Below are 27,921 nucleotides of genomic sequence, written 5' to 3' on the forward strand. Positions count from 1 at the left end.
TTTAACTGGACGGGTGAGAACCAATTCCTCAAATATAGCTATGTGGCTGATAAGGCTAATTTAGTAAAATACAGTATGTTCAATATCATCCAGATTGGCCATGCTACTTATTTGTTAGCTCTGTGCAGCCGAAGCACTGATAGTAGTGATTTGGTAAATAATCTGGAAACTGGAGTTAGCCCATTTTGTAACGCCACTGAGTCTATCGTTGCCTCATCCAGTTAAATTTCAAATATCTTCAACCCTGTGAGCGGAAATGATCACATGGAAGTTATTCAGAAAAGTCTATACTGCACATGCGGGTTGAGGCTATTGACAATGATCAGTCCACATCCCATTCTTGTGAGCCTTGTCTTGAAAGGCAACTCCAACCATACCTGTGTGCAGTATAAACTAATCTAGTGTTATCCCAAACCAGTGTAAATATTCAAACCAGTTTAATATTACCAACTTGACAGGATGATTTGTACCCGTGACAGGAGACATCATCGATGAGGTTCCATACCTTTATCCGAATGGGAGGACTTATGCAACCCAACCCAGGAGCTGCCTCAAACATGTGTGCGTGATTTTACGTCTGCTCCTGGGAGGTAGAGGAGCTCGAGTACGAGGTTGGCGCATTACGAGGGAGATGCATTATGCAGCCCTCAATAAGGTGCTGCCATGGGCGTCCCAGGACCGCCTGGTGACTAGACTCCATATACAGGAGCATGTCACATAGGAGCTTCTGATCCATCAACTGCTCCATGCGGGAAATGCGATCTCAGTTGCTCCTGCCGGCGGTGAGTCTTCACAGCCTGACTCGTCCGAGTCTTCGGCCTGTCCGACTTCTGCTTGGCTTTCCCACCAGTCTGAGGTGTCGATTCCGACTGTGTAGGTGCCAGGTCGGAGACTGCTGATCAATAGCGATCCAGGTGCAGTCTACAGATGCTGACTGCCCGCAATTCTGCGGTCCTCCGCAGTCAGTCTGGATGCGGTCCATTCCTGTAACATATTCTCACAAAATAGCACAAAACGACCTTCGCGTAAGGAATTTACCTGCATGTCCTTTATAAACCTTCTGCTGCGGGACAACGCTCCTCCCGAGCCTGGTCTCGTGGTCGTGGTTTGTTACAGCTGGGGTTCCTCTGTGGTCCTTGTAGAAACACTTCCATTGCGGGTTATTTCTCCCCCGAGCTTTTTCTCCGCAGTCCCTTATAACAGGGCTTCTCCACGGTGTTCTCCAGTCGGGGCTTTCTCCCCCCCCCCCCCCCCCCCCCCCCCCCCATCTGGGTATCCCCGCAGTTACTGCAGCCGGGATATCCCCACGGTCCCTATCAAAGGGATAGCCGTGATTTACATAGTCGGGGGGGGGGGGGGTTATCCTGCTTCGGGGGGGGGGGGAGGTATATGAAGCCGCTGGTTTAACTGCCAGCAGCACAGTAGGTGACTTCATGCCGTCCGCTCCTCGCATCCCGCAGACTACGGAGCGGGTTCTCAGGTCGCTCCCCGTAATCCACGGTCTCTGTAGCGGCTGTCCAGGTGCCCCCGGCACCAATATGAAGCTGATGGCATCAACGCCAGCGGCTCGAAGGTGAATCCACCGCCGTCCGCTCCCCGCTTCCCGCGGTCTCCGGAGCGGCTGTCCAGGTGCCCCCAGCACCAATAAGAAGCCGCTGGCTCCACTGCCCGCGGCTCGAAGGTGAATCCACCGCCGTCCGCTCCCCGTGTTCCGCGGTCTCCAGAGCGGTTGTCCAGGTGCCCCCGGCACCAATATGAAGCCGCTGGCTCCACTGCCTGCGGCTCGAAGGCGAATCCGCCGCCATCCGCTCCCCGCTTCCCGCAGTCTCCCGAGCGGGTTCTCCACCAATATGAAGCCGCTGGTTCTACAGCCAGAGGCTCAAAGGTGAATCCACCGCCGCTCGCTACCCGCATTCCGCGGTTCCGAGCGCCTAGGTCCGTGGGCGGGATTCCCCGTGACCGGGGTTCCCTGAAGTTCGAGACTGGGGTTTCCCCTCCGTCCGGACTTTGCCCCGGACTTTTAGCAGGACCTCTAAGTAGAGGTTCCTGCAAGAAGATTTAACCTGAAAGTTTTTAAAAAAACTTACCTCAGGTCTGTTGCTGGCAGGAGAATCACGTTCACCCTGCCAGTCGTCACGCTATGCGATAGACGATATGACACGCATGTGTACTGGACGGGGTCTTCACGTAGTCACTCACGTGACTCCGAAGTAAAATCAACGATTCTGCTAGTGTACACCCCCGTTGATGAAATAGGCAAAACCACTGGAAAAACATAGGTTTAATATTTATATTTCACCGAATACAGGGAGGGAGGGGGAGGGGGGGGGGGGGGGGGGGGGGGAACTAGCGGAATTTTGATTTTCGTAAGATATGACAATTGACATTGATTTTTATAAATCTGCAGTAAAAAATTATCAAAGAAGTCACCTTGTTTACATCTGCCCTTTACGTCCCAGGTTGGAGATAAGGGAGGAGGGAAAGTACCTGGGGAGGTGAAGGCATGGCTAGAGAGCAAAGAACGTTAAGAAATTGTTGAAGATTTGCTTTCTTTAAATATTTCTATTTTACCCATGGTTTAACATTTCTCCTGCTAGAAAAATAATCTCTGCAGCATGGACTCACAGGGAATGAAATGATACACTTTTTCATTCAATGTTAACATGGCACACATCCTTTTTTCCCCATTGTGAGAAACATTGTATTTGGAAATTCCTACCATCACAATTGGAAGAGTTGAACACATTGGTGCTGAAGCCTGGGTCACAACTACATACGAAGCTTCCGATTGTGTTGTTGCAGATTTGTTGACAGTTCGAGGTGTTGGTTCCACATTCATCAATGTCTGGAGGAAATAGAATGAATGATATGTCAAACATTGCAACATTCAACATACAGCTTTCAACACCTTCTACAGGTAAAGTATCCATCATGCGACTATTCTGAGCAAAGGGAATTATATCATTTTTCATTCATTAAGAGCAAAAGCTAAATATTAGGCCAACAAAGTTTTACAGCGCAGCAAGAACTGTCTCTATTAAATATTATTCCACAACTAGAAACTGTGTGTGAAAATATCCTACCATCACAAAGCGAAGAGTTGGTCACATTGATGTTGAAGCCTGGGTCACAACTACACACAAAGTTTCCGATTGTATTGGTGCAAATTTGTTGACAGTTCGAGGTGTTGGTTGCACATTCATCGATGTCTGGAGGAAACAAGATAAATCGCATGTCAAACACTTGCAAAACTTTAGTCTCTGCCACATAAAACTCTACCACTTGCAATCATAAGGTTCAAAAGAAAATACGCAATCCTACAACTGAAATCATTTATTTATGTATTTATTTATTTATTTATCTTATAATTTTATTTATTAGAAGTAGTGTACATTACAATAATATAAGCCAAAAATAACATAATACATTTCTTGTACCACTTCATATTTTAAACTTTAAAAAGAAGAAAAGTAAAGAAAGTAAGATAGGATAGCGAGTGTGTGAAAAAGTGATCAAAAAAAGCCCCTTAGACACGAAGAGTTAGAAAAAAAAGTTAAGAAGTATGCCATAGAAAAGAAAAAAGAGAAAAAATAAAACAGAAGCTATGTTAAAAGTAGAAAAAAGAGCTGAAAGGGATATACCAACTTCGTATTTTTCCTCCCCCCTCACCAAGTCCTGAAACCATTTCTTTTCAGTTTTGTTGCACCTTATACTTGTAGTAAGTCGACAAATGAAGACCAAATCTTTTGGAAGTGGTCTGGTTTGCCTGCTAGAAGGAATCTCATATCTTCCAGGTGTAACGTTTCAGACATATTTGAAATCCACATATTGTTGGTGTTGGGGCGTTTTTCCAAAATTCAAGTATAAGTTTTTTTCCCATTATTAAACCGTAATTAAATAGGTTATTTTGGAATGCAGTTAGTTCAAGGCTGCCTTCCATTATTCCAAAAATAATCAATTCTGCACTCGGTATCAATTTTATTTTAAATATTTGGGATTTTTATACAGAAAACAAAGGAATGTGCTATATTTGCTTCTTGGGATAGACATTTATCACAGATAGGGGAGACATTAGGAAAAAAATTACTTATTTTAGTTTGTAATATAGTATGTAAGGTTTTAAATTGAATTAGAGTATGTCTTACGTTAATCGGGCATTTATGCACATATAGCAAATGTTTAGCCCACCTCTTTCGAAAATTTTATAGCTAGTTCTTGTTCCCAGTCTCTTCTAATACCATCGGATGATGGTATTTCTATATTTATGATGATGTTATACAAGTATGATATTAATTTAGCTGATTCGGCCTTTGTATTCATTGCTTCGTCCAATAAGTCTGGAGACAAGTTATGATATTCTTGTGTATATTTTTTTAAATAGTCACCTATTTGAAAATATTTAAAATAATGATTATTTCTCAAATTGTATTTTAGTTGTAATTGTTGAAATGATAATAATTTTCCAGTTTCATACATGTCTCCGTGGATCATAGGTGGCTAAATGTGACTTCCTTAGATAGGGCATCTTGGTAGACATGAACGTGATGGACGAAATAGTCAGTTTCCATGCTCTTTGAAGCTGTGACTATGAATCAATTCCTGGTGCATATCAATGACATATGCTACGCCATTTTTAAATGAGGTTTAAAATTTTCAAAGTAATCTATGCAGGCTGATATTTAAGCCACGCAAGACTATGACTTTGTGACAAAATTTACATGAGTAATCAATCGCTTTAAAAAATGGTGCTTAGAATTTTCAATGTTTACGATCAAATTTGTAAAAAAACAATAAAGCAATCCACATTATGGCCAGTCAAAGACTGTAATAAAATGGCAATTTTTTGAAAATTATGGTTTCGCTTTGTAATTACTGATCGACACCATGACCCATTTGGTGGCACGGTTTTGGCAGCTCATAAATGGCAAGGGATGAGTCGCTGGATTCCAGCCTCTACATCTCACCATTGGTGCTTGGGAAAAGTTCAATTTTCCATACAAGCTGACAGTTGCACCAGAGTGAAAACACACAGAGAACTACTATCCCTTTTACTCATTTATAAACGACTTTGTACTAAACAATTCCAACCATCACAAAGAGAAGAATGTGTTACATTGATGCTGAAGCCTGGATCATAACTGCACACAAAGCTTCCAATAGTGTTAGTGCAGATTTCTTGACAGTTTGAGGTGCTGGTTGTACATTCATCGATGTGTAAAGAAATAAGCACAGTTACTGCTGCTGCAAATTGTTGACATTTGCCTATACATTTCCAAACTAGGCAGACAGACATATCTAATGTAAACAATGAAGGCTGTCTTCTAATCCTGGCAGAAGAATTGCATTGCATCTTGGTCAACATGGAAGGTATAATGAAATATGCATGCTCACGATTTGGATATTTTGTCTCATCTTGTGAAATTGACAGAAAAATTGCTAGCCTACATTGCACAGGTGGCTAATATACTTTAGTTTAAATGGGTTTAAATCTACATCACCCATGTTCCACATTGAATATTGTTTTCCATCTGTTAGAAACAATGAATATGACGTCTCTTACCATCACACAACGAAGAGTTGGTTCGGTTACTTTTGAAGCCGTTGTTGCAACTGCACAAGAAGCTTCCGATTGTGTTGGTGCAGATTTGTTCACACTTTGAGGTGTTGGTTGCACATTCATCGATATCTGCAATTAAATGGCATGTTAAGTTCTTGCATAGCATGTGGCATTGCCAGCAGTAACTCATTCACTAAGTGTTCTGTTCCACAAAGACAGCAGGATGACACGGCATGGTGGTGGCACAGTAAATTAAGCTCTCCGTAAAAATATTGCTGTGACATTATAAAACATATGAGCTGAGAGAGTCACTCTTCGCTTCAAATATCATCAGCATCAGAATGTCTTCAGATTTATATATCTTTGAAAACATTGCATGAGTATTAATATTTTCCGGGCCATATTTTGATTGCAGAGAGTAATGTGAATTGTCAGAATTGAACTTCCCTAACAAATAATAATTAACCAAAATTTCTATGATACTGCAATAAAATATGATAATATTAAAGATTCACAGAGAAAGAAATGATAACCATTATAATTCAATATTAGGATGATACAAATACATTTGTGGGGCCACCTAGATTTGACAGGGCTGTAGTAACAATCATATTAAATGGTTGAACGTTTAAGATGTTGGTTCCACATTCATCTATGTCTGGATCAAAATAAGTTGAAGTCATGTAAAATAACAAAATGTTGGAGCACATTGGTGGGTCTACATTCCTGGAGAGAATGGGAAGACATCATTTCAGTTCAGATCTCTTGATCAGCGTCGACAATTGCTAGTGCATCCAAATGACGTCTGATACAGGTGTTTTGTATTTAACTTTGCCAGCTGTAACTTTGTCACATAATTTCTGAATTGCAAAAGATTGTAGACTGTCATCATATTTTGACAGCACAACAAATGGAGATGTCTTATGGGAAAATATTGGTTTTACTCTTATCAATATAACCAGGTCAAGGAGAGCCACTCATTGCCACATAGAACGTTGGCATAAGGATTCCTTTGTGATCACATCGCCATTGGAGAAATGGCCAAAATATTGAAAAGCACAGGTTTCAACTACTGATTTCACAGGGTAATAAAGAAGGAAACATGCAATTTTAAGTTAATTAACGTATGAAAAATTAACAATGTTTCTAAATCTGCAGTATCTTAAGGTGACTGAAATCTATGTTTGACAATCTACGATGGACAGAGCAGCCTGGATTGCAACAATAAATAGTACTTGCAAAATCTTGGAAACCATCTGTTTTAAAACATCCTACCATCACAAAGGGAAGAGTTGATCGCTTTGCTGCTAAAGCCCGAATCACAACTGCACACAAAACTTCCGATTGAGTTGTTGCAGATTTGTTGACAGTTTGAAGTGTTAGCTGCACATTCATTGATGTCTAGAGGGAAAACAGTGAATGAAGCCTCAATCACATCTCTTACATTTAATGTCACCAACTGAAACTCTCTCTCTCTGTTAATATCATGATTTACTGTAGACAATGTGACAATATTTGTTTTGTATCACCATTAATAAGTCTCCAATTATAATTAAATATTATCCCTTAAATCTGATGAAATATAACCTACCACAACCAGCGAGCAGCGGTGAACCATTAACTACCCGTTTGATGACCCTCAGATTATCCTTGATTGGGCTTTACTGGCTTTACCTTGCAATGAACATTATTTCCTTATCATATGTTTCTACATTGTAAATAGATCAATTGTTATCATGTATTGTCATTCTGGTGATTGGTTAGCACGCAACAAAAGCTTTTCAATGAACCTCGACACGCGTGACAATAAACTAAACTGAACTTTACATTGGCTTTGGAAAATGGAAGGAGTATTGAAAGATGGATGTTCATGATTCAGTTAACATAGACTCACACTAAGAAATTGTGGATGTGTTGCTGACCCCAGATTATCAGGGTAAATAATATACTTTGTTCCGGAAGGACAGCAGATGCTGCTTTACATAAAAAGAAACAAAGTGCTGGGAAAATTGCACACAAAGCTTCCATCAGGCAGCATCTCTGGAGAACATGGATTGGAGAAGTTTCAGTCGGGAATATATTTAATTTAACCGGGCCGTCAAATCTACTTGACCAACAACCGCATTAAATATTCCTACCATCACAGTGTGAAGAGTTGGTCACATTGGTACTGAAACCCGGGTCACAACTGCACACAAAGCTTCCATTTGTGTTGGTGCAGACTTGTTCACAGTTTGAGATGTTGGTTCCACATTCATCGATATCTGGAGGAAAACAAGTGATCAAAATATTAAATATTTGCACATTATTTGGCTTTGCTGAAGTAATCTTTCTCACTTAATATTCTGAACTAGACTAGTCTGCAGGACGTTGTTGTACAATGCCAACACTGGATATGGTGCTGACCCCCATAAAAATATTGATTTGACTTTTTAAATTACTACAATGTGAGTGTACTGGCTTGCCTTCATATATGATTGAGCTCAGAATGCCTTCATATTTACATATCCTTTGGAGAAATTGCATAAATATTGAAATATTCTCAAAGGGGAGGATGAACAGCCAGAAGTTATGCACGTTGGAACAAAGGGCCTAGGTAGGAAGAGGGATGAGGTCTTGCAAAATGAATATAGAGAGTTTGGCAGGATTAAAAAGCAGGACATACAGGGTAGAAGCTTCCAATTTAAGAGGATGGAATTAGATAGGACCTTTGAGGAATGTAGAGAAAAGAGTAAATGACTCAAGCAGGTGTTTAGAATGACTAAATTGGACCACAAATGGTTTCTGGCAAAGGGATTAAACTGAATGGGGAGAAGGCAGGATAGACCTGCCTTCTATCCACAGATCTGATAGGACAGATGAATGCATGGCTCAGGAATTGGTGCAGGGGACATGGGTTCTGATTTATAGACCATTGAGATCTATTCTGGGGAGAAGGCAGGAACTGGGTACCGATTGTGGATGATCAGCCATGATCACATTGAATGGATTAAAGGGCCATATGGCCTACTCCTGCACCTCTTGTCCATTGTCTATTGTCTGAATCCAAATCCATCAATGCCTACATGAAAAACAAGAGAGTAACAGTATCATGGATAAAGCAGGGAACATGTGCTCAAAGAAAATACCCTCTTGAAAGTGGCAACACAAGTAGATAGAGTGGTAAAGAAGGTACAGTACATGGTATACTTGCTTTCACTGGTGGGTCTTTGAGTATAAGAGTCAGAAAGTTATGGTGTTGCATTGAAGGGCATTTGTTAGGCTGCATTTGGAGTCTTGTGTGCGGCCGTGTATAGGAACAATGTGGAGGTATTAGAATGGGGAATGAGGATGTTTACAACAATGATATACTGATTAGTGGGTAGTAGCTCCAGGAGGAGTTGGGTAAAATTGCATTGTTATTTCTGGCAGGGTGAAAGAAGACCTGATAGAATAAGGTAAAGTTACGAGAGGCATAGTTAGTATACAGTTAGAACCTTTTCTTTGGATGGAAAATCAAAGACTAGATGGCATTGCTTTAAAGGAGAAGGGACAAGATTGATGAAGATGTACGATGTACGTTTTTTTACATTGGTGAGGCTGGTGAGTGCCTGGAATGTGCTCACGGGGAGGGTGAATGATGCAGATATGATAGAGGCATTTCTGAGGATTTTGGATAGGCACATGGATATGCACCTACCATCACAAATCGAAGGGTTGGTCAAATTAGTGCTGAAACCCGGAATACAACTGCACACAAAGCTTCCGATTGTGTTGGTGCAGATTTGTTGGCAGTATGAGATGTTGGTTCCACATTCATTGATATCTAGATGGAAAACAGATTGTGTTACATCGATAATTTATGTAACATTTAGTTTGCCAAATGAGTTTCTCACTCTTAATATCGTGATTAACTATAGACAATAGGATGTGTTTATATTACCGAAGTGGTTTCTATCAAATTTATTGTTTTGATGCTTTGAAACTTTACATCACATTGTAAAGGTGACTATTATAATTTATTTTACAGGGCGTCAAATCTACGTGGCCCAACAGCCATATTGAACATCGTTCACAATCTGTGAGAAACAAAGCTTTTGAACCTTCCTACCATCACAGAGTGAAGCGTTGATCACATTGGTGCTGAAACCTGGGTCACAACTGCACATGAAGCTTCCGTTTGTGTTGATGCAGACTTGTTCACAGTTTGAGGTGTTGGTTTTACATTCTTCAATATCTGGAGGAAAACAAGTGACCGAAATGTCAAAAACTTGCATGTTATTTGGGGAGGATGCTGAAGTACACATTGTCACTTAATATTCTGAACTAGAATAGTCCGCAGGATGTCACTATACAATGTGCACAACCCTCTAATAAATATTGTTGTCAACTTATTGCGATGTGAGTATTCTGCCTTTGCCTTCATATATCATTGAGATCAGAGTCTTTATATTTACATGCCCTTTGATGAATCTAAGATGGACTGGGCAGCCTGAAATGCAACAATAAATAGTACTTGTGAAATGTGAGAGATCATCTGTTTTAAAACATACTACCATCACAAAGTGAAGAGTCGGTCACATTGGTCATATTCAATATCTCTGTCTCACCTAGATTTTACAGGGCAGTTATACTATCACATTAAATATTTTTATTTAAATCTGTGAAACTATGTGTGCGAAAACACCTACCATCACAAAGTGAAGGGTTGGTCAAATTGATTCTGAAGCCTGGGCTACAACTGCACAGGAAGCTTCCGATTGTGTTGGTGCAGTTTTGTTGACAGCTTGAGGTGCCGGTTACACACTCATTGATGTCTGGAAGAAAACAAGGGAATGTTTCAAACTCCTGTATTGCAATTGTGTTTGCCAATTGTATGCTGTCACATTCTGAACAGCAGTAGATTGCAGGCTGTCATCATACACAATATATAGAGCTACCCATCTTCCTTTGTCGTTTGAAAACATAAGAATTTCAATGTGATCCAATCTTTGTCAAGAGTAACGTTGAGGGATTACGTGAAGACCCCATCCAGTACGCATGCGTGTCAATCTTCAAAGCAGCGGTGTGAAATCACAGATAACAGTTATTGAACTGAACATAGTAAGTTAAGAGAACCATAATACCAGTTGAACTTTATGATAGAGGGCTGGGAGCGGAGGGTACGTAATCCCTCAACGTTACTCCTCATAAAATAAAGATCAAACTTCAAACTGGTAAGTTCTCGTTTAATCTTACTATTTTACTTCGGAGTCACGTGAGTGACTACGTGAAGATTTTAAAGCTCTGTGATTTCATGCCGTGGAACCGAGTCCAGGCGTCATACACTGCATCAGTCAGCCAATGATGAGTGAACATTAAGAATGCATTCAGACATGACATTGATATAGACATGTTGATGCTATTAATGAATAATAGTGGCAATAGTAACCTCCCTCAACCTGGAGGAAGTATGAACCATACCTAACATAGAGTTGGCAAATACCCCTGATTTGGCAATAGGTTTGGACAGATCAATAGTTTGACCATCCTGCAACCGCTAGGATGTGGTCCATCCCTGCTGCTGAGGTATAGCGGTCCTGGTGGAGTGAGACTCAATGTCAATGTACACTCCTGTATATGCCAGACCCATATAACCATCTGGAGAAGGTTCGTAGTGATTCCTTCTAACAAGATTTTATGTAACTAATAATATTGCTGTCAGTCTATAAGGCTCTTAGGAACCTTGACATACTGGTGTAAAGGCGTGATCACACGCAACCCAAGGTCCATGGGATATGCAACATCTAGTTTGGTCTTGTGTCCCTTTCTAATCTGCTTGATTAATCATAAACAAAACATGTTATTATAGCCCGCAGATATGATCATCCTATCCAGTGTAGCAATGACTGGACCCATAGCGCTGTAATCAGTGCCATGGCGTAATCACTAGTACGTGAGTATGACCATGGACAGGGATGTTGCTGCTGCCCATCGGTGAAGTGACGTAGTACAATGTTAACAACCCATATCTCTGCGTCCCTAAGTCTGGGAGGTTTTAAGCTGACGATACCTTCATATTCTGGATATCAGAGGGTGCGACCAGACAGAGTGGTTTATGTACTCCTCAGCCAAATGATGAGGAGGTACTTAAGGCACAGTAATGGAATAGTAACTTACTGTTATAATCCCATAAAACTGAATTTTAATGTGTCAGTCATCCGTGTCACGTTAAACGTAAGGAAGCATAAACAATGCTTCCCATCTCCTATGCAGATTGCTGCTATTTGGTGCTATCCCTGCAATCTGTAGTGAGCACTCTTGACGCTTATGGTTTGACAACCCGAGCCGCAGAAACGATCTCTCAGACTCTGTAAGTCTATGAATTGATTACATCATGGAGAGGATGGTTTCAACATCACAACTGAACCAGAAACATTTTATCAGGAATTAACCATGTAAGGTTTTATGTTCATTCTTCGCCTCAGCAGGAGCCATAAGTATATAACCCAGGCAGGCACTATGAAAACCCGGAAGCGGGAATCATGCTGAATTTTGCAAGACCCATCTATTGAGGCCAAATGGAGGAAGACATAAAAGAACATTCCTTCCTAGTGTAGCGAGAATGCACCCTTCGCCACTGTATGCCTCGTTCACTGTTGATTGAAACTGGATGCATGCAACTCAATAGTTAGTGTTCTATCAATCCACATTGTCATTAAATACTTTCTGATCACACATTCATTCTGTGTTGTCATTGATTTTGCATAATAATACACCAGTGCTAAATGCGGTTTGGTAAAACTATCACTGGATACTTTGGTTTGATTGTACCTTTGTGATTAACATATACCACCACCAAAGTGTATCACCTTGGACTTGTGCATGCCGTATATGCATATCCACACACCCTTTAATGCACAGAATGCACCTGGTGTCCATTGGCAGTTGATACCATGACTGAACACTTGATAACTCATGCTAATCCCATCTGCCTCCATAACTAGAGATGGTATTAGTAAATTACCCATCTTTGAGCAATAGCATCAGTTTGGAAATGACTGAAGGTTTACGGATAAGAGGTTTTAGTGGGGCAAAGCTGTCCATCATTGTGACTTTGATTGTTTCAGCTAAAAATAGCAGAGGTCTAATGTTTTGTCTCAGAGCTGATCCCAGACCAATAAATGGATGATTGTATCCCAATAATTAATTGTTTCTGTTGGTATCAACTTAATTTAAATTTAACTGGACGAGTGAGAACCAATTCCTCAAATATAGCTATGTGGCTGATAAGGCTAATTTAGTAAAATACAGTATGTTCAATATCATCCAGATTGGCCATGCTACTTATTTGTTAGCTCTGTGCAGCCGAAGCACTGATAGTAGTGATTTGGTAAATAATCTGGAAACTGGAGTTAGCCCATTTTGTAACGCCACTGAGTGTATCGTTGCCTCATCCAGTTAAATTTCAAATATCTTCAACCCTGTGAGCGGAAATGATCACATGGAAGTTATTCAGAAAAGTCTATACTGCACATGCGGGTTGAGGCTATTGACAATTATCAGTCCACATCCCATTCTTGTGAGCCTTGTCTTGAAAGGCAACTCCAACCATACCTGTGTGCAGTATAAACTAATCTAGTGTTATCCCAAACCAGTGTAAATATTCAAACCAATTTAATATTACCAACTTGACAGGATGATTTGTATCCGTGACAGGAGACATCATCGATGAGGTTCCATACCTTTATCTGAATGGGAGGACTTATGCAACCCGACCCCGGAGCTGCCTCAAACATGTGTGCGTGATTTTACATCTGCTCCTGGGAGGTAGAGGAGCTCGAGTACGAGGTTGGCGCATCTTCCAGGAAGGCCGTTCTGGGCTGTGGCCTATAAAAGACCTTTGTCCTGGTTGTACGGCCTTCAAGCCTTCAGTTCATCGTGGTTTGCTGGTGGGTGCGTAGGGGTGCTGCCGTCGAAGATGTGAGGTCTTGCGTGATGATGTGGCCTTCCTGAACCCGACGGCCACTCGTCGAGCTCCTGCTGCTGGTAGTGTTGTTCCTGCACCCCCTGTACACTTGTGGTTTCTTCAGCCAAACCCCTGTCTTCAGAGTCAGCCCAGAAGTGACTCCTAATGCTCCCCTCTGTCGAGGGAGATGCATTATGCAGCCCTCAATAAGGTGCTGCCATGGGCGTCCCAGGACCCCCTGGTGACTAGACTCCATATACCGGAGCATGTCACATAGGAGCTTCTGATCCATCAACCACTCCATGCGGGATATAACCCGACTCGGCCCCGAAGCTGTGGCGGAGGTAGCGGCAGCTGAGACCCGACTCGGCCTCGGAGCTGTGGCGGAGGCAGCGACCATCCGCGGAGTTTGAACCGTCGCCTGAGGAGGTGTTTGGTGAACTCACTGTGGTGGATGTTAATTTTGTGTTGATTGTGTGTTATTGTCATTTTTTAAATTATATGTATGACTGCAGGGAAACAAAATTTTGTTCAAACCGAAAGGTCTGAATGACAATAAACTAATCTAATCTAATCTAATCTAATATGCGATCACAGTTGCTCCCGCCGGCGGTGAGTCTTCACAGCCTGACTCGTCCGAGTCTTCGGCCTGTCCGACTTCTGCTTGGCTTTCCCACCAGTCTGAGGTGTCGATTCCGACTGTGCAGGTGCCAGGTCGGAGACTGCTGATCAATAGCGATCCAGGTGCAGTCTACAGCTGCTGACTGCCCGCAATTCTGTGGTCCTCCGCAGTCAGTCTGGATGCGGTCCATTCCTGTAACATATTCTCACAAAATAGCACAAAACGACCTTCGAGTAAGGAATTTACCTGCATGTCCTTTTTAAACCTTCTGCTGTGGGACAACGCTCCTCCTGAGCCTGGTCTCGTGGTCGTGGTTTGTTACAGCTGGGGTTCCTCTGTGGTCCTTGTAGAAACACTTCCATTGCGGGTTATTTCTCCCCCGAGCTTTTTCTCCACAGTCCCTTATAACAGGGCTTCTCCACGGTGTTCTCCAATCGGGGCTTTCTTTCCCCCCCCCCCGATCTGGGTATCCCCGCAGTTACTGCAGCCGGGATATCCCCACGGTCCCTATCAAAGGGATAGCCGTGATTTACAAAGTTGGGGGGGGGGGGGGGGGGGTTATCCTGCTTCGGGGGGGAGGGGGGGGGGGGGTATATGAAGCCGCTGGTTTAACTGCCAGCGGCACAGTAGGTGACTTAAGCGGCCTTTTCACCGGGCGACTTGACGCAAGAGTTAACCAGAGTTTAACATCGTGGGAACCTCGTGCGATAACAGTACGGCATTCGTGGACCACCGTGGACCACCGTAGCGCTAACGGCAGGTAATCGTGTATCTTGGTCACTCGGGAGAAAATTCAAGAAAGTTTGAATTTCTCCAAGATTGACTTGTACACTTGTGGTTGAGTATTGCAACATTATATGGACGTAGTGGCCAGTGTGATATCCGTAATAACTCTTGCGGGTACCGTGGGAACTCCTGCGAACGGTGAACCCGGAAGCTGGACAGAGGGGACAGAAGGTGAGTAAAAATTGTCTTCTGTGGGATTGAATTTAAAAAATAAATAAAAATAAAGATTTGCATCCGCATATGGACATCAACTTATTCATGAGTTATGTTAATGAGATTCAAGAAAATAAATATAATCTTCAAAAGGGACTTTAAAAGGGACTTTACTGAAAGGTTACGCATTTTTATGGTCCGTGAGAAATTTTTCACATGTACTTCTTTGAGAGATACAGGTCGGAGTCCTCGCCGACTAGCGATCGATGCCTTTCCGAAGCAGGGTCTGGAACGCTACCAATCAATGTTGTACAGACACCCGTGTAAGGAGTGAACTGCACATGCTGGTTTAAACCGAAGACAGACACAAAAAGCTGGAGTAACTCAGCGAGTCAAGCAGTATCTCTGGAGAAAAATAGCTGATGTTTCGGGACGAGACACATCTTCAGACTCAATTCCGATTAGGCTGTCTGAAGAAGGGTTCCGATTCGAATCGCCACCTATTCTTTTTCTCCAGAGATGCTGCCTGACCCGCTGACTTACTCCAGCTTTTTATGTTTTTCTTCCCAGGTCTGACTTACCTGCTGAGTTACACCAACATTTTGTGTCCTTCTGTGCGTATTAACCAGCATTAACCAGCGTCTGCAGTTCCTTTAGACATTACCTAACTTCAGATTTTAGAGATATAGCGTGTGGGAACTCCTGCGAACGGTAAACCCGGAAGCTGGACAGAGGGGACAGAAGGTGAGTAAAAAAGGTGGTCTCAATATCGACAAGGGAACATGTGTCCTTTGAGGACGTCCCACCTAATTGTCATTGTTGGATAATCTTTTTAACAGGAACACTTGCAGAGATGGCTCCCAGAAAATCTCAAAGAAAGGGGGTAAAGCGTGTCAGAGATGTTTTTGCCATGTTGCTCTATTCAGTTTCTATATTGTTTCAGTTTCTATATATATATTGTTGCTCTATTCAGTTTCCCAGGGGGTCGGGATGGGACTGGAGTTGGGAGGGAAAGGTGGGGGAGTCGAGGGAGAGGAGGGGGAGACAGATGGGGGTGTCTTCATTTACTGGCGGCGGGTGTCTGTCACTGAAACAGGCAGGTGAGATTTTACATCCACCTTGTGTGTGCCTCTCTCTCTCTCTCCCTCCCTCTTACACAGGTTGAGAGACTCTGCCTCTGTGAGTGTACGTCTCTTTCTCCCCCTCTCCCACACACAGTAAGACCGAGGTACTGTGCTCAGTCCATCTGTGTCTCCCACATACACAGTAAAACATGTCTCCAAATGAGCCAATTCAACCAAGGGAGGATATTTATAGTGTGTGAAAAAAAAAGTTACATCATTTGTGTCACGTGTAGTTCACGATGTTCATTCAAGATTTAACGCGAAAGCTCGGGAGACGGACAAGTCACTCGCACAAATAACAGAAATGCCGAGTACCGTGGGAACTCTTTACCTACCTCCCGTTATATCGTGCGAGACTCGTGCTGGACCACGACCACTTCACTCTGGTGACATCTTGCGTCAACTCGCCCCGTGAAAAAGCCCCATTACTGCCGTCCGCTCCTCGCATCCAGCAGTCTACGGAGTGGGATCTCAGGTCGCCGTAGCAGCTGTCCAGGTGCCCCCGGCAGCAATATGAAGCTGATGGCACCAACGCCAGCGGCTCGAAGGTGAATCCACCGCCGTACGCTCCCCGCTTCCCGCGGTCTCCGGAGCGGCTGTCCAGGTGCCCCCGGCACCAATATGAAGCCGCTGGCTCCACTGCCAGTGGCTCGAAGGCGAATCCACCGCCGTCCGCTCCCCGTGTTCCGCGGTCTCCGGAGCGGTTGTCCAGGTGCCCCCGGCACCTATATGAAGCCGCTGGTTCCACTGCCAGCGGCTCGAAGGCGAATCCACCGCCATCCTCTCCCCGCGGTGTCCCGAGCGGGTTCTCCACCAATATGAAGCCGCTGGTTCTACTGCCAGCAGCTCAAAGGTGAATCCACCGCCGCTCGCTACCCGCATTCCGCAGTTCCGAGCGCCTAGGTCCGTGGGTGGGATTCCCCTTGACCGGGGTTCCCTGAAGTTCGAGACTGGGGTTTCCCCTCCGTCCGGACTTTGCCCCGGACTTTTAGCAGGACCTCTAAGTAGAGGTTCCTGCAAGAAGATTTAACCTGAAAGTTTAAAAAAAAACTTACCTCAGGTCTGTTGCTGGCAGGAGAATCACGTTCACCCTGCCAGTCGTCACGCAATGCGATATACGATATGGCACGCATGCGTACTGGACGGGGTCTTCACGTGGTCACTCACGTGACTCCGAAGTAAAATCAACGGTTCTGCTAGTGTATACCCCCTTTGGTGAAATAGGCAAAACCATTGGAAAAACATAGGTTTAATATTTATATTTCACCGAATACAGGGAGGGAGGTAGGGGGGGGGAGGAAACTAGTGGAATTTTGATTTTCGTAAGATATGACAATTGACATTGATTTTTATAAATCTGCAGTAAAAAATTATCAAAGAAGTCACCTTGTTTGCATCTGGCCTCACTAATGTAGAGGAGACCAAATTGAGAGCATCAAATGCAATAGACATGGTTGGACGAAGTGCAGGTGAATCTCTGTCTCACCTAGAAGTACCTTTACGTCCCAGGTTGGAGATAAGGGAGAAGGGAAAGTACCTCGGGAGGTGAAGGCATTGCTAGAGAGCAAAGAGTGTTAAGAAATTGTTGAAGATTTGCTTTCTTTAAATATTTCTATTTTACCCATGGTTTAACATTTCTCCTGCTAGAAAAATAATCTCTGCAGCATGGAATCACAGGGAATGAAATGATACACTTTTTCATTCAATATTAACATGGCACACATCCTTTTTTCCCCATTGTGAGAAACATTGTATTTGGAAATTTCTACCATCACAATTGAAAGAGTTGATCACATTGGTGCTGAAGCCTGGGTCACAACTACATACAAAGCTTCCAATTGTGTTGTTGCAGATTTGTTGACAGTTCGTGGTGTTGGTTCCACATTCATCAATGTCTGGAGGAAATAGAATGAATGACATGTCAAACATTTCAATATCAACACCTTTCAACACCTTGTACAGGTAAAGTATCCATCATGCGACTACTCTGCGCAAAGGGAATTATATCCATTTTCATTCATTAAGAGCAAAAGCTAAATATTAGGCCAACAACGTTTTACAGTGCAGCAAGAACTGTCACAATTAAATATTATTCCACAACTCCTAGAAACTGTGTGAAAATATCCTACCATCACAAACTGAAGAGTTGGTCACATTGATGCTGAAGCCTGGGTCACAACTACACACAAAGTTTCCGATTGTGTTGGTGCAGATTTGTTGACAGTTCGAGGTGTTGGTTGCACATTCATCGATGTCTGGAAGAAACAAGATAAATGGCATGTCAAACACTTGCAAAACTTTAGTCTCGGCCACATAAAACTCTACCACTTGCAATCATAAGGTTCAAAAGAAGATACACAATCCTACAACTGAAATCATTTATCTCTACTTTTAACTTCCAACTGCAGGAAATGTACTCATTCCCTGAAGACTCACAGTGAATAAAATGTTATCCTCTTATTCATTGTTAAATTGATGGTTCAGCAACTTATTACAGTGTAGAACAAAATGCCAATGTTATATATTATCCCCCAACTCTGGGAAAATATGTGCTTGAAACTATCCTACCATCACAAAGCAAAGAATTGGTCAAATTAATGTTGAATCCTCCGTAACAACCGCACAGGAAGCTTCCGATTGTGTTGGTGCAGTTTTGTTGACAGTTTGAAGTGTTGGTTCCACATTCATCGATATCTGGAGAAATAAGCTCAGTTACTCAGACAGAGCAATATTTTGAGGAAGGTGCAATGACTTCAAATTGATAGACAAGTGCCTAGGTAAACCTATCAGGCTTGTTTCGAGGAATATGGACCAAAGGTGGCTAAATGTGACTACCTTAGATAGGGCATCTTGGTAGACATCAACGTGATGGGCCAAATAGTCAGTTTCCATGCTCTTTGAAGCTGTGACTCTGTGAATCAACTCCTGGTGCATTTCAATGACATATGCTACGCCATTTTTAAATGAGTCTAATATTTTCAAAGTAATCTATGCAGGCTGACTTTTAAGCCATGCAAGACTATGGCTTTGCGACAAAATTTACATGAGTAATCAATCGCTTTAAAAAATGATGCTTAGAATTTTCAATGTTTACGATCAAATTTGTAAAAAAACAATAAAGCAATCCACATTATGTTCAGTCAAAGACTGTAATATAATGGCAATTTTTTGAAAATGTTGGTTTTACCAATGACATTTAACAATACTTTTCCAAACAAGGTCCAATATTTTCATATAAACTATGCAGGTCGACTTCTAAACCTGAAAGACTATGTCTTTGCATCAAAATGTACGTGAGTAATCAATCGATGATTTTGACAATGATGCTTAGAATTTTGAATGTGTATGATCAAATTTGTGTAAAACAATGAAGAGATCCAAGTGAGTCAAAGGCTGTAATATAATGGCAATTTTTTGAAAATTATAATTTTAACTTGTAATTACTGAACACACATGACTCATTCGGTAGCAAGGGATAATCATTGGCTTCTAGCCTCTACATCTCACCATTGGTGTTTGGGGAAAGTTTAATTTGTCATGTAAGCTGACAGTTGCACCAGGGTGAAAACACACAGATAACTACTATCCATTTTGTCCATCTGTAAGGAATTTTATATTTAAAATGTCCTACCATCACAAAGGGAAGAATTGGTTACATTGATGCTGAAGCCTGGATCACAGCTGCACACGAAGCTTCCGATTGTGTTGGTGCAGCTTTGTTGACACTTTGAGGTGTTGGTTGCACATTCATTGATATCTGGTGAAAAGCCAGAGGAAGTAGTTGTTCCTTAATAAATAACAATTAACTCTAAATTTCTACAATTCTGCTGTAAAAATATCATTATATTGAGGATTCACTGAGAATGAACATATCATTTTTCATCCAATATTAGGGTGACTAAAATACAATTCTGGGGTCTCCTAGATTTGACAGGGCAGTAGTAACAATCACATTAAATTGATGACAGTTTAAGGTGTTGGTTCGACACTCATCTATGTATGGAGGCATTTTGGGTCTGGATACACATCTGCAGTTGCTTGTGTCTCCAAATGAAGTCTAATAGAGGTGTTTTGCAATTGTTTTGCCAGCTGCAAATTTGTCACAAAGTATTCTGAATTGTAACAGACGGCAGGCTGTGATTATATGTTGGCAGCACAATTATGGTGACGTCTTTCTGGAAAAAAAAATTTTTGACTGTAGAAAATTAACCAGGTCAAGGTGAGCCACTTTTTACCTCATCCATCATCGGCATCAGTATTCCTGTGGAAGTACATCCCCATTGGGGAAATGGCCTACGTATTGAAAGGCACAGCTTTAAACCTTTGATTTCACTGGGTAATAATGAGGGAATCTTGTGGAATTTTATGATTCTTAATGTCTGACAAATTACCTTCAGTGTTATAATTATGTAGAATATTAATGTGACTAAAATCCATTCTTTGACAATCTAAGATGGACTAGGCAGCCTGAAATGCAGCAATATTTAGTACTTGCTGAGTAGGAGAAACCATCTGTTTCAAAACATCCTACAATTATTAATGAAAGAGTTGGTCACATCGGTGCTAAATCCTGGGTCACAACTATGCACACAACTTCTCATTGTGTTGGTGCAGATTTGTTGACAGTTTGAAGTGTTGGCTGCACATTCATTGATGCCCGGAGCGAAAACAGTGAATGAAGCCTCAATCACATCTATTACATTTAATGTTACCAACTGAAACTCTCTCTGTGTTAATATCATGGCTTACAGTACACTATAGAATGGGACTTTACAGATGCAAATCAATACATAAAGTTGTCACTCTTGAATATATCGGCATTACAACACTTTGACCTATGTTTTGGTGAAATGGTGAAATTGGTACAGATTTGTTGACAGTTTGAGTTGGTGTTTGCACATTCATGAATGTCTAGAAGGAATGCAGTTAGTAATACGTCAATGATTTTATAATTTAGCTTTTCCAAATGCATTTATCTTTCTTTCTATCGTGATATATTATAGACGATAGGATATAATCTCACTGATCCAAGAGAATAAATTGTACTGTCTTTATCAAATATATTACTTTGATGCTTTGAAATGTTACCAGCTGACTGTGCGTCAGTCGTGGCTTTATTGATCATTAACATCACAGTACTTTCAACTTTTACATTGGCTTTGTGAAATTTAAGGAGTATTGAAACATGGATGTTCATGATTTTGATGACAGACTGATGACAGAATATACATTGTTTTACAGGAGATAAAATGTGACCCAACAGCCACATTGAAAATTATCCATTATATGTGAGAAACAATGCATTTGAACCTTCTTACCATCACAGAGTGAAGAGTTGGTTACATTGGAACTGAAACCTGGATAACAACTGCACACAAAGCTTCCGTTTGTGTTGGTGCAGACTTGTTCACAACTTGAGATATTGCTTTTACATTCATCGATATCTGGAGGAAAACAAATGAATGAAATGTCCAACACTCGCTTTGACTTTCCCAATTATTACCATGTAAGTGTGTGTAGTAACCTATGGCTTACTTCCAGTGTGGCATGTGTGCCAGCAATTTCTCCCTCGGATGCAGCTCTGATCCCTGATGGGGAGGGTGGTGCTCGAGGTGGAGTGAGAGCCGAGCCGAGCCTGGGTCTTGGGATGAGGTCCTGACCGGGTCGGAAATAGATGCCACCGCAGGAACCAAGGATGAGCCTGGGTCCGGGGTCAGGGACGAGCCGACTGGAGCTCCAGCGACGGCTGAGCTCACGGCTGGAATCTACAGCCAGGGCCAGGTCGAGTATGAGAACCAGGCCGAGTTCCAGGCCCTGGCGCTGCTCTATGACCTGGGTAGGTCCTGGGGCACGGAATGGGAGTGAGGGAAGGTGGATGAGGGGAACGGGGAGGATGAAGGTGGGGTGGGGAGTTGGGAGGTAGAGGGAGATGGGAGGGGGGGGGGGGGTGGAGGAGGGAGATGCCCCTACTCCTATTCTCAGTACCCCCCTCCCTAAATCCCACCCTCTCTACCCCCTCACTCTATACCCTCCCCTCTCTACGCCCTCCCTATCTACCCTCACTCCCACCCTCTATACCCCCCCCCCCCCCTCTCTACCCCCTCCCTCTCTAGAACGTCCCTCTCTACCACCCCTCCCTCTCTACCACCCTCCCTCTCTAGGGGTTGAAGAGCGAGGGTGAAGAGGAGGAGGAGGGAGTGCTGCGGGATTAAGTGAAATGAGCCGAGCCTGCGCAGTTGGGGGCTATGCGTGAGTGGTGCAATATTGTGTTGGGGGAACGGCTTGCATTGCGGGAATGGTTGAGTGGTGGAATCTTGCGTTGGAGAGCAGACCCAATGCATTTACTCTAGTTCATTATTAAATGGATAGCTCAGGAACTTTTTACAGTAAAACACAAAACGCCGCTGTTATATATTATTCCCCAACTGAGAAAATATGTGCTTGAAACTATCCTACCTGCACAAAGTGAAGAATTGGTCACATAGATGTAATCTTAGAACAGCTTGTAATGGAGCCTACCAGGGAGAAGGCAATTCTGGATTTAGTGTTAGGTAATGAACCGGATTTGATAAAGGACCTCGAGGTTAATGAGCCATTAAGATGTAGTGACCATAATATGGTCAGGTTTAATCTAAAATTGGAGAGGGAGAAGGGTAGATCGGAGGTGTCTGTGTTACAGTTGAATAAAAGGGACTATGGAGCCATGAGGGAGGAGCTGGCCAAAGTTGACTGGAAAGATACACTAGCAGGGATGACAGTGGAACAAAAATGCCAGGTATTTCTAGGAATAATACAGAAGGTGCAGGATCAGTTCATTCCTAGGAGGAAGAAAGATTCCAAGGGGAATAAGGGGCGACCATGGCTGACAAGGGACGTCAGAGACAGTATAAAAGTTAAAGCGAAGAAGTACAACATAGCAAAGATGAGCGGGAAGCAAGAGGATTGGGTAATGTTTAAAGAACAACAGAAGATAACTAAAAAGACAATACGGGGAGAAAATATGAGGTACGAAGGTAAGCTAGCCAAGAATATAAAGCAGGATAGTAAAAGCTTCTTCAGGTATGTGAAGAGGAAAAAATTAGTTAAGACCAAAGTTGGACCCTTGAAGACCGAAAAAGGTGAATTTATTATGGGGAACAAGGAAATGGTAGATGAGTTGAACAAGTACTTTGGATCTGTCTTCACTAAGGAGGACACAAATAATCTTCCTGATATAGTAGAGGATCTGGGGTGACGGAGGAACTGAAGAAAATCCACATTAGGCAGGAAATGGTGTTGGATAGACTGATGGGACTGAAGGCTGATAAATCCCCAGGGCCTGATGGCCTGCATCCCCGGGTACTTATGGAAGTGGCTCTAGAAATCGTGGATGCATTGGTGATAATTTTCCAATGTTCTATAGACTCAGGATCAGTTCCTGTGGATTGGAGGGTAGCTAATATTATCCCAATTTTTAAAGGTTGAATAAAATAGGTCTTTATTCTTTGGAGTGCAGAAGGTTAAGCGGGGACTTGATAGAGGACTTTAAAATGATGAGAGGGATAGACAGAGTTGACGTGGATAAGCGTTTTCCATTGAGAGTAGGGAAGTTTCAAACAAGAGGACATTATTTGTGAATTAAGGGACAAAAGTTTAGGGGTAACATGATGGGGAATTTCTTTACTCAGAGAGTGGTAGCTGTGTGGAATGAGCTTCCAGTGGAAGTGGTGGAGGCAGGTTATCATTTAAAAATAAATTGGATAGGTATATGGATGGGAAAGGAATGGAGGGTTATGGTCTGAGTGCAGGTAGATGGGACTAGCTGAGAGTAAGTGCTCGGCACGGACTAGAAGGGCCGAGATGGCCTGTTTCCATGCTGTAATTGTTATATGGTTATATGAAAGGCGGGAGAGAAATAATAGGGAATTATAGACCAGCTAGCCTGACATCGGTGGTGGGGAAGTTGCTGGAGTCAATTTTACTTCGGAGTCACGTAAATGATTCGGTGAAGAAGTCCCGCCAGTGCGCATGCGCATCATTACATCAGCCGCATTGGCGCACGGAGGCTGTGAGGAGCAGAGCTCCTCCAGTGGTAAGTATTTCAAACTCCAGCTAAGTGGGAAAGCTTAGCTGGAGTTCGGGTCCGTTTGCTCTGGTGCTGTGTTTTGTCTTTAAGAAGCACCATGGACAAGACGGGCAAGGGGAAGAGGCGAGCCGGAAAATCGATGGTCAGCCGCGGGAGTGCGGTCTGTGAACGGCTGCCTCGTACCCCTGCACAGTCGCCGGCTGGGAGCGGGGCGACTGCGGACTTGTTGCTACAAAGCGCGGAGCCAGCGCCGGTTGGGCATAAGGCAACGCACATGTCTGTCAGGCCCACAGAATCGGGGGAGTCGGGTCGGGAGGATTCCCCTCCGGGGCTGGATACCGCTTTTGAGTGGATATCCCAAATGGAGCATCTGTTACACAGGTTCCTCCAGCAGGGCACACTCCAGGAGGAGGAGTGGTGTCAGCGCCAGGCTGGAGAGGCCGGGCCAGCAGCACCTTGTAAAGGGCTGCTTGATAGCACCATCATTGATGAAGCGCGTGTAGTGGGTCAGCAGAGTTCTGACCCCAACTCTGATGGTGAGGTCGATCCAAACGAAGAACGGCAGCTGCCAGATGTCCCACCTCTGGCAGTATGATTCACTGTCCCGTCAGAGTCAGGAGAGCCACTGGGAGAAGAGCTGGCCTCCACGATCAATTATTTGGTATCCCATCAGCTCCAGGAGCTTACGATGGATGAAACCACCAAGAAGCACGAGACCCCGAGGAACTGCGTTGTGCTAAAGGTACCAGCAGTGAACCATGTCATATGGGGTCAGATGGGTGTGGGCATGCGTGCCCAGGAAGTGAAGTTGCAGAGAATCCTGAAGCTGCTGGGTTCAGGAATCATGGCGTTCGCTAGAACAATGGATGGAGGGCAAGTGACGGACACGCATCAAGAGGCACTAGGGTTGCTGTATAGCGCCCATTTTGAGATCAATTGTCTCAGGAAGTGTGCCATTCGGCCCACCATCAACCCTAAGTTTGCAGCGCTCTGCAAGCCCAGCAATGTGCAGCCACCCAACTTACTCTTTGGAGAAGACCTCGTGAAACACGTGAAGGAGTTGGATGACGGCGGGGTTAATCAAAATGCCGATGGTCTGCAAGTCTGTGAAGAGAAGGTATCCCTACAGATGAAATACAGATTACGGGTCTAAATCAGGAACAAGCCGGCCGTCGATGCAGATGCGCAGTTGATGCTCTGCAGCGGGAACACGGACAAATGTGGGGCTTCCCGCCAGGAACCAGGGACAGCAGGTCACACCGGTTACCAAGGAGGTAGGTGGGCCTGGTTCTCATTGGAACATATTAAATGCAACACAGTCGAAGGTTGGGGGCAGATTACATCTGTTCTATGAGAATTGGAAGCAAATTACCTCAGACCCATTTATACTGAGTATTATTCAAGGGTTTCGAATTGAGTTCGATCCAAATGGTGATTTGCCCCTCCAGCATGTTCCGAGTAGAACACTCCATTTTTCACAAACAGAAGTAATGGAGATTCAGGCTGAACTTGAAAAGTTGTGTAATAAAGGAATAATTGAAAGGTCGGTTTATCAAGTCCACCAATTTGTATCAAATATTTTTCCGCGACCAAAAAAGGACAGAGGATGTAGAATTATTTTGGATCTGACAACTCTTAATCCTTTTGTACAGTATAGACACTTCAAAAAGGAAACATTTGTTTCTGCCAAACAACTGATTTCCAGAGGATGTTATATGGCAACTATAGATCTGAAAGATGCGTATTACTCAGTGTCTGTTCATTTGGAGGATAGGAAGTATTTGAAATTTACCTGGATGAATCAGTTATGACAATTCAAGGCAATCCCTAATGGTTAACTTCAGCTCCTAGAATATTAAATAAATTGTTAAAAACCAGTACTGGGGCAACTTAGAGCCCAGGGTCATGTGGTTGTGGCTTATCTGGATGATATCCTAATTATAGGACGAACAAGGGAATTAGCTGAGGCATCTGTGGCAGTTGTTAAATTCACTTTTGAAAGATTGGGGTTTCTCATTCATCCAGAGAAATCCAAATTAACACCACTTCCAACAATTGACTATTTGGGTTTCACAATTAATTCAATTCACATGGTAGTGACTCTGCCCAGGGAAAAAAGGGTGGAGCTAATTGACGGTTGCATTAAGCTGTTGAAGGAGCAATGACCTTCAATTAGACAGGTGGCCAGCCTGCTCGGAAAATTAGTGGCAGCTTTTTTGGCAGTTCAGTATGGGTCATTGCACTACCAGCAGTTACAGAGGGCAAAGGAACAGGCACTCAGGATGCATTTGGGCCATTATGCAGCACATGCTGTTACTGATTTGCAGTGGTGGATTCAGCATGTCTCCTGTAGTTCCAGCAAAGTAGTGCTTGAACAGCCTTCCATGGCCTTACAGACTGATGTCAATGCACTCGGGTGGGATGCCACTGATATGAGCTCCAGCTGTGGAGGCAGATGGAATGCGGAAGAGTCATTGCTTCTGCAGACATGGAGAATTAACTACTTAGAGCTTTTGGGACCTTTTTATGGGCTCAAGGCTTATTTTTCTACCACGACTAATCTGCATGTTCAGCTTCAAATTGACAACACTACGGCAGTGGCGTATGTTAATCACATGGGTGGAATCAAGTCGGTGTCTTGTGACAAATTGGCTAATCAAATCTGGACTTGGTGTATTGACAACAATATTTGGCTTTCAGCTATTTATGTACCAGGTAGATTCAATATAGTAGCAGACACCAGGACGCGAAAATTCCACGACAACACAGAATGGATGTTGAATCAGGATGTATTCAATGATATAGTTGTCAAATATGGAAGGCCAGATATCGACTTATTCGCATCCAGACTCAACCACCAGCTATCAAAATATGTGTCATGGGAACCAGATCCTGGGGCAGTAGCGATTGATGCTTTCTCGCTACATTAGGGTGGTATGTTTTTATTTGCATTTCCACCATTCTGTCAAGTCGGTGTCTGCGTAAAATCAAGCAGGATGCCGCCTCAGGGGTGCTGGTGATACTCGACTGGCCTACTCAGCCATGGTTCCCTTTGATATTGGAGTTGATGACACAACCCCTGATGGAGGTTCCCAAATGAAGGGATTTACTGGTGCACCCGGTAACTGGCGAATGGCATCTGTTATATAACCGTATTGATTTGTTAATTTGCAGGTTTTAAGAAGGCCATATCTGGGGCGAGGACTGTCTGGGCGAACTGTGGACATGCTCACTGCAGCCTGGAGGACGAGTACTCAAAATCAGTATATTTCTTATGTGAAAAAATGGGAAATTTTCTGTGTACAAAATAATATTGAATATTGTGCGGCGGGTATCTCGCATATTCTAGAGTTTCTGTCAACACTCTACTATGATGAGGGGTTGAGTTATAGTGCGATCAATTCACATAGAAGTGCATTGTCCTCATATTTATTGATGGGATCCGAAGAACATCCTATTGGGTCTCACCCTCTCTTTTCTCGATTCAAAAAAGCAATTTTTAACTCCAGACCTCCTAAACCCAGGTACATGGCAATCTGGGATGTAAGCGTGGTCCTCAAGCTACTTGGTCAGTGGACCCCTGTCACATCTCTGACTTTGACCAAAGTCACCATGAAGGTGGTCATGCTCATGGCACTGGTATCAGCACAATGAGTGCAGACATTGAAAAAGCTACAGCTAGACAGG

General features: G+C 43.2%; 1 protein-coding gene across 1 annotated transcript in view; it reads right to left on the reverse strand.

Moving 5' to 3' along the window:
* LOC116979505 (serine-rich adhesin for platelets-like) overlaps positions 1 to 27,921 on the reverse strand; it is a 1,930,096-nt gene that overhangs the window by 1,460,150 nt on the left and 442,025 nt on the right. Inside the window, exons 64-72 of the mRNA XM_033031015.1 lie at positions 19,801 to 19,926; positions 18,299 to 18,424; positions 17,939 to 18,064; positions 10,228 to 10,353; positions 9,648 to 9,773; positions 9,237 to 9,362; positions 7,696 to 7,821; positions 5,561 to 5,686; positions 3,084 to 3,209 (exon numbers count right to left, since the gene is read on the reverse strand). Of these exons, the coding sequence (XP_032886906.1) occupies positions 3,084 to 3,209; positions 5,561 to 5,686; positions 7,696 to 7,821; positions 9,237 to 9,362; positions 9,648 to 9,773; positions 10,228 to 10,353; positions 17,939 to 18,064; positions 18,299 to 18,424; positions 19,801 to 19,926 (1,134 nt within the window). The remainder of the gene's footprint in view (positions 1 to 3,083; positions 3,210 to 5,560; positions 5,687 to 7,695; positions 7,822 to 9,236; positions 9,363 to 9,647; positions 9,774 to 10,227; positions 10,354 to 17,938; positions 18,065 to 18,298; positions 18,425 to 19,800; positions 19,927 to 27,921) is intronic.

This window comes from Amblyraja radiata, chromosome 13 (assembly GCF_010909765.2).
Source record: "Amblyraja radiata isolate CabotCenter1 chromosome 13, sAmbRad1.1.pri, whole genome shotgun sequence".
NCBI classification, from domain to species: domain Eukaryota; kingdom Metazoa; phylum Chordata; class Chondrichthyes; order Rajiformes; family Rajidae; genus Amblyraja; species Amblyraja radiata.